General features: G+C 35.3%; 1 protein-coding gene across 2 annotated transcripts; it reads right to left on the bottom strand.

Annotated features, from left to right (window-relative positions):
• Positions 1-504: 504 nt before the first annotated feature.
• On the bottom strand, positions 505-7210 carry LOC133724564 (GDP-mannose transporter GONST1). 2 transcript variants are annotated; one of them, XM_062151326.1, is made up of 9 exons: positions 6928-7210; positions 5358-5589; positions 5087-5226; positions 4464-4593; positions 3343-3441; positions 2646-2800; positions 1716-1832; positions 1115-1212; positions 505-1006 (listed from the first exon to the last, which is right to left on the bottom strand). In XM_062151326.1, exons 2-9 carry the CDS (start codon positions 5574-5576, stop codon positions 948-950), a joined length of 1017 nt encoding a protein of 338 aa, XP_062007310.1. In that variant the 5' UTR covers positions 5577-5589; positions 6928-7210; the 3' UTR covers positions 505-947. The 2 variants fall into 2 exon arrangements, with proteins under 2 accessions (XP_062007310.1, XP_062007311.1); XM_062151327.1 differs by lacking the exon at positions 6928-7210 and having other exon boundaries at positions 5143-5226; positions 5358-5392.
• Between the last annotated feature and the right edge of the window lie 570 nt (positions 7211-7780).

Below are 7780 nucleotides of genomic sequence, written 5' to 3'. Positions count from 1 at the left end.
GTAAATTACATTAAAGAACATTCTACGGTACATTACTGTATCAATACATCAAGTAGACTAGTTTTGATATAGAGATAGACTAACTCTATGCATAAGTAAATTAGCTTGACTTGATCTCAAAATAGTCTACCTCTGTGTCGATACATTAATACACCGCAGACGAACCTATTAAGTTTTGGGGTACATTAATGCCCTTAAATTAAACTCAAAACTCATTAAATTGTTAAAAATAAGAAAAATACAAAGATATTACCAAAGCTCTAAACCCCAAAACCATAATCTTTAAACTCTAAACCCGAAACCCTAACTCTGTCAAGAAGATCATGAGGTGGGTGTGGTAGCTTTTCATGACCCTCCCACCTATGCTTATGCAGCTTATTTGGAGGATAGTGATGATCACATCAGATATAGAAGAGTTTGTGTAGATCCTGAAAGCTAGATTTTTTTTCTTACTGTTTTCAGGCATCTATGTAACCAAAAAAGAAAAAGTAGGAAATATCCAAATATAAAGGAAAACCATTTTTCATCATTACTATTTACCACGAGGCTCTTTTTTTCCTAGTAATTTCACAGATGAATTAGAGTTATTGTTTCAGTAAGACTAGAAAAGATGATTACATAGGAATGAATTGCAGCACAATACAAATTGGTGAAAAAATTAGTGGTAAGGTAATAAGGTATTCATATGATAAAATACAACATTTCTCCGAAGGCCTGCTGACGTTAAAGGGAAACTTTCATCCCCTCCACCAGATACCCAGAAACTATACCACAGCACATTCGAATAGGCAAAATCTTCCTTGCGCGTTTATCAGTCACTTCACAAGACTTCATGAGAATATCTAAATGATTTCCAAGAGTTGAAGCATGAGATGTTAAAGCAGAATGCAGTTTTTCCCATTGCAAAACATGGTCATCATTAAGTAATTCAAACAAGTTGAAGCAGTTCAGGATTGAGATCTCTCTCGCATTTTAGCTCTAGCGAAAAATACTCCCGCCAAAAGACCTACAAATTGCAAAATTTCATTGGTAATGCTACAAATTCAAGGTTGTCTCTGCAAGGTCATCCAGAAGTATACCAATCTCTTCAGCCAGTTTGAGAGAAAGAACTTACCAAAGAATATGCTCGCGGAGTTCTCTAAACTGGTTGGGACCTTGAAAAGTACAATTCCAGCAACGGATAGAGGGATCTTATTCAGTGAACCTACAAGGCTGCAGATATTTACCAGCGGTTAGAGTTGTCCAGTCTACATAGATCACTAACACCTCATCCAAATTCCGACAGTATTAACATGCTAAACCTTCGTTTCAACACAAAATTAATATCATATGATTCTCACATACTATAGAATTACGGCTTTCTCTTAAATTTACTAGCAAGGGTTCACTGGCTAGTGAACAAGCCAGAGACTGACCCGGGATAATATGAACATAAGCATTCTTAAGTCCATAAACTCCAACTTTATATTTCCATCTAGAGTAGGATCAGGCAATATCTAAACTATATGAACTACAACTGCAGTTATCAAGCTGGTCAGATTGTGCTACAAAATAATCAAGCCTGGAGAAAAAAGGAGCAAAGTTATTTTTTGCACTATGCTCTCGGTCTCTCAAGTTTGACAAAGTCAATTTCAAATAAACTATATCCAGCTTTGAATAGAGCAATCAAAATCTTACTATTTTATCATACTGTGCATCAGCCACAATCATCTTACCTGTATGTTGTAGCACCTGTTTGATGAAGAAACCACATTGAAGTGAAGCTGATTGCCAGACCCAAAAATCCACTTAGTGTTATTACCAACCAGAAGCTTGGCAATCTCAGAAGCGGTCTGCCATTTTAATTGAACATTCATTAGTCTAATAGGATAAATGAAAACAAGAACTTATTAGAAACACATGGTAAAACATAATCCTAACTTCTTCTTCTTCTTTTTTTTTTTTTTTCATTTAACAAGTAAAGGAGAATTCTCAACCTGAGTCTGGCTCATAGCCAAATGGTAAAATTGGGTTCCAAATTATTAGCTAGTGATCACAGTTTCATGCTGAAAGCAATAACCAAATAGAAGCAACAACGACAAAAGAAACTTTGAAGTACCTCACATGCATATTTCTTTAAAACCATATGATGATAAATGGCAAGTAAGGAGGAAGAAGAAAGAATAGGAAAATCATTGGAACCACATCATAAAATAGCAGGGCAAACTTTCTCTTCCCACGTATCATCTAGATTTCCGATTTAGTGTTTATCAATTACAATTGCCAACGAGGACTTCTGTGTGCGCTCGTGCCTAATTTCATTCCTTTGCATTTGCACATGCCTTTGTGTTATTCATAAACCTTTATATATTGAAGCTAAATCACATTGACCAAAAGTACCGTGAATGAACAAACAGTACTTAGTTAATGCTCCGACACACTTGTAAACCGGAATAAAGTCATGGCTCACAAGTATAGCATGTAAACTCCAACCATCCATATTCATCATTCCATTTTTATCAGATGTCCCCAAAGGGACATTCATCACTAAAACCATTGATTGCCTCAATAACACAACCCTAAAATTTAGAGCATTTACCATACAGATGTTATCTGCTGCTACTAGAAGGTTAAATAATATCAAAAAAAGAAAACAGAATACTCACGTGGTAAAGAGATAATCAACCTCATTGAAAAGAAAAATAAGCAGAATCCCCAGGGGGAAAGAAAGGGAGTTATTTAGCAGGACCATAGAAAACTCGTTCAATGTTCCAGATTTTGTAACAAGCTTTGCTGTATCCATGACCCTCCGCAGAGTCAGCTGCACAAACAATATAATTATCAGTGATTCAGTTGAAGCATATGTCAACAGAAATCCAGTAAACAGACCATGGAACTATAACATTACTTCAGATTTTAGATGCAGACTATGACATCTTGTTGATTTTGCGTTCTAACATGTAACTAAATAATTTTCGATTGTACAAGAAAATTAATATGTCAAAGCAACCGATTCAATTTGTATGTGTATAAACAAGAATTCTAATGGTGTTCTTCAAATATTTTTCACCACTAAAAGCATAATTTTATCACCATGAGAATGAACTAACAATTATTAGCTATCAACAACATAACAGATGAAGGAATCTAATTTATCAAGTTCAGCATAGGAGCTTATATGCATAACGGAAAAGAATCAGGATTTAAAAAAAAAAATTAGATGCTAAATGTGTACAGAACAGATTGAAGCCTCATGTTATGTACTTACAGAATAAGATGCAGTTAAGAAACAGTTAGTAAGTTGCCACGCAGTTAAGAAACAGTTAGTAAGTTGCCACGCATAAGATGCAGTTATGTACTTACAGAATAAGATGCAGTTAAGAAACAGTTAGTAAGTTGCCACGCATAGCCGACTGCATGAAAAGATAAATCAGTCACCCCTCCCGAAATTGCTGAAATTATCTGCAAAAGTTAGAGCCCAACCATGCCATTATCAAAATCATGAGAACTCACAAATGTATCTGTATCACACAAAAGAACATCTTCAAATAAGTTTATAGTGAGTTGCAGCAGCTGCAGGCATGACCGACATTAAGTTGGTAACAGTTTTTACTTTTTACAAGTCCAAAGAGTTCTCTGTGTAGTAGTCTATCTTGGCAATACAATTTATCTATATCACAGTGTATGCATGAGTATGCACGTGGACCCACACAACATCATCCTTCCTGAGGGATACTCAACCCCTCACAATTAGAGAATTACGGCAGTATTTTAATATTTTCATCAACAGAACAAATTTTATCCCAGTGCACTGATGTGGCCTAAAAATCAGTCAAGAATAATATTTGAACTGGAAGAGCTTGCTAGCATGGCTTGGTAAGCAAGCAACCAGTTATGTAGGCACCAACTCCCAGTTCTTTCTCTTCTTTCTTAGAAAAAAATTAAACCAGTTATCGTATGAGGAAATGCAACCACTTATCGTATTTCATAGAATACGGCTAATTGAAGAAAAGAAAGGGATTCAAATTTCGCGTCTTAAATGAAATGGGCAGACTAGAATTAGCCGTATTCTATGAAATACAATAGTATGGTAGAAAGAAATATCTGAACCTTTCTACCATAGTATCTAGTTTTATTGTAGGGTATATAAGGTGTATTGTAATCCAGGTTAATTTAACAAAAGGGAAAAAGAATTACTATTGTACTAATATGTAGTATGATAAATATTTTGAGAAACTGATTTTTTTACCTATACACAATTTTGTTTTTGACATCCATGTGACAAATTAAGATTGAATGTAAATTTTATATTTTAATAACGGAAAGGATATGATGAGGCAAATAATGACCAAGAAAGGCAAGATATGACAAGCGCTCTCAAGTGGCAGCAACAAGCCAAAAAACTACAAGATGAAAAACTAACAGTTGACTTTGAATTTTGAATCACAATTTAAACATTTGTCAAGTGAATCGGAACAACATACCATTAGAAACAGAGCAGTCCATACTCTGCTGTCATGGTGCTTCTGAAAGAGATACATTTCACCAACAGCAGTGATCACATTAGTAACATTCTTCAGGACTGTGACCATCGCTACATTGATGTACTTCAAGCTGCAAACATGACAAGTATGCAAGTAAAAATTGAGAAAGGAAAAGGCATGAAGTTTTAAGTAGTGACCAAATACGGAGACTCAAAAAGCGGGTACATATATATAAAATCAGAACAGCACCACGATTATAACCCAGTAATGAGCAAACCCTATCTAAGAGACTCATCAGCCAGAGATTAAAAGAAGATATATCCATCGCCGAACTGTAGAATAGATATGATGCAATGCAGCAAACCTATCATATATGCATCAAAAACATGATATTTTCAGTTTGTGACCTGTTAGGTATGTGGTTTGGAACTGAAAAGTATCAGAGAGCTGCATAGCTTGCTTTTGAAGTGTTCTTGTATAAAGGACGAATGAAAACTTTTACATAGAACAAGATGGATGCTGGCACTAATTGTAATAAGTGATAAACTGTCATAGACCATTTCTAAACATCATTAAGCATCAAGATGGCCTTTAATAGATAAAAATATGTACCCACTTCATACCTAAACATGCTTGTAATGAGCATCCCAACAAATATAACATTCACAGGCAACCAGACCTTAACCAATCTCCATGTTAGTGGTTCCGTTGATATTATTCCCAGCAAACTCAATGTAGACACAATAATAACTGAGATGAGGTTCTGCATCCACAGAAGAACAATATTGTTAAATTTATAAACACTTTCGTATTGTTTTTGATTAAATAGAGTTGAGCAAAGAGAAAAATAATATGACCTGTACTTCTAGTAACAAAATTAATAATGATAGTTACCTGGTACAGCATCAAAGAAATTCCAGCATTAAAATCATAGCTGGAAAGCACGAATTTGTTAACTAGTATCATGCTGCAGGAAGATATGCAATATGCGAGACCAGACAACAGGGCCTGGTTTTGTATTTTGACCACCTTATTACTTCGTGGTGTTTTATCTCTGTCTTTGTCTAACTTTCCATCTTCCAAATCAGCTTCATTCTTTTCAAAAGGCTTCATTGAAAATCAAAACCTATATGCAATACAAGAAAAGTTAATTACTACTTATGGCTTATGCTAAATTCAATGATAAGAGGAAAGACCAGGAAAGGGAGACAGAGAGATGGAAATGTTTATGATGAAAAGAGATATTCTTCAGCCGGACTCCAGTGAGGAATCAATGCCAAGTTGGAGAGAGCATCCAGGACAAACCATGAACATTTGAATGCTCTCTGACTTCCTGCATTGATCCCAGACTGAAATTCCCACATTGGAGAAAAAACCTTATGAGACAACACACGGACTGGTTCCAAACATATTTCACAGGATACAAGGGCTACGTGAAAAATAATAATACATAAATAATGGCATACAGGAGTTATGCCATGTGTACATTTATCCAACAAGAAAGGAAGTTCTACACTAGCTAGTTGAGAGTCTTTTCTTTTGTTTGAAAAGAAATAATTTTCTAGATTAGAAAGAATGAAACCATAAAAGTGGACAAGTGGTTCACAAGCAAAAAGAAAGAAAAACAGCAGAGACCAGAAATCTATACCAAAACAAAATATGAGCAAATTATGCATATGAACCACCCAATAATCCCTATGCATAGACTACAGCTGCCCTCTAGTCAAGCAAAATATAACCAATGCTATAGTCTCTAAATTATACCAAAGCAGAGAAGCCCATAAAGCTGCCAAGAACTACACTCTACCCCGAAGCTCCTCCAACCCTGCACCTTTATAATCTAAAAAAAAAAAAAAAACAGAGGAAAACACCCAGATGACGACTAACACACTGCTGCACCAGAGAGGTTTAGCCTTCTGTACTTTTCCAAAGTCTAGCACTTAGTAAAGTAAGACTCCCAGCTAGGATCACCCAACTCAAAAACTAACCTAACAATGAAATTATAAAACCAGATTGGATGCCCATTTGATCTTATTGGTCGAGGACCCTACATAAAACCAGAAATGTTGCCCTTAGCCACCTTTATCAATACTGAACTGATAGAATCAATGAAAAGATATTTAGCATTTCTAATCACACTAACATTTAACCTGTGTGTCTCCAATCAAACCAATATAGATGGCTAAAGGCTGATAACAATTTCGTAGCTTAAGATACAAAATTCCATGGAAAAGAGAAAAGAAAACATGTCATGATTTCTAGCTTCCACAGTTTCACTCGATTCAATCAAGCAAAATCTCAACTCATGCTCAAAAACAGGTGATCGAGATATGAAAAGCAAACCAAACTACTGATGCAGAAACAATAACAACAACTACCCATTTGAATTTAGCCACTGAATAATCAAAATCTAATACATAAAGCATGATTCTTGCAACAACAAAAAGAGACGGAGTTTGATCACCTTTGAGCCCCCCTCAAGTCAAAAAGCTCAGAAGCTCCAGAAAGACCCCAAGAGAGTTGGAATTAGAAAGAACCCATCAAAGTTTCAGAGCAACAGTGGCGCGAAAGGTGAAGAAGAATCAAAAGGGTATTGAATTGGAAGGGAGAGAAATAGAAAGGTGAAGTCTTTATGAAGAAAGATGAGTTGGGAAACCCAGAACATTTAAATCTTCTTCCTTTCTTTTTTCTTCCGTTGAAGACTTGGAAAGTTGGAAGTTAATTTGACGTTTTGCGCTGCCTTGAAGTTGAATAAGTTGGACTATTCTTTGGCAATTCTTAAGCCAGTTAAAGGTTGTTTTTTCCTAAATAATTCTTCTCTTTTTCTTTTTTATCATATGCTTTTATTATAATTTTTCATATGCCATTTTAAATAATTGATCATGCATAATTGCTGGAAATTCTATATGCAACTAGCTTTAGTTTTAGTTTTTTGGCTATTATTTGCTCAAAGGAATTATTCTATATGTGTAACTACTCCATAACTACAAAAGTTTGTGTTTCGTTGCATAAATACTCAATTACGTATTGAAGCTGAGTCCGAAAAACATCACAAGATGCTATCTTGAGTTTCAAACTTCCACTGTCTCCAAGTTCCTGATTGGCATTCTTATTTTGCATGTACTAACATCAAAATGAGTATGTGAACTGAGGTAGATCTTTTATCGTGCCTCTTGAATATTTCATTATGTGTTTTTGTTAGTTTCATATATAAAGCAAACTGTTAAGGACATTTCATCTAGCGTAAGCATCTGAATAATCTGAAATGTGACATGGCGGCGAATTCGGGGCATTGAGATCTGGAATGTACGGCAGTG

Source organism: Rosa rugosa, chromosome 1 (genome assembly GCF_958449725.1).
Source record: "Rosa rugosa chromosome 1, drRosRugo1.1, whole genome shotgun sequence".
In the NCBI taxonomy this organism is placed as follows: domain Eukaryota; kingdom Viridiplantae; phylum Streptophyta; class Magnoliopsida; order Rosales; family Rosaceae; genus Rosa; species Rosa rugosa.
Note: the sequence above shows the minus strand (reverse complement) of the source record. Positions and strands in the feature narration are given on the sequence as shown.

Bases quoted from the DNA above. Each gene is read 5' to 3' on its own strand.
- LOC133724564 (XM_062151326.1), bottom strand. From the start codon at position 5,576: ATGAAGCCTTTTGAAAAGAATGAAGCTGATTTGGAAGATGGAAAGTTA. The intron at 4,594-5,086 runs GTATGAAGTGGG...TCATGTTTGCAG, and splicing joins CTCATTACAAGCATGTTTAG to CTTGAAGTACATCAATGTAG. The intron at 1,007-1,114 runs GTAAGTTCTTTC...TGCAATTTGTAG, and splicing joins CTCCGCGAGCATATTCTTTG to GTCTTTTGGCGGGAGTATTT.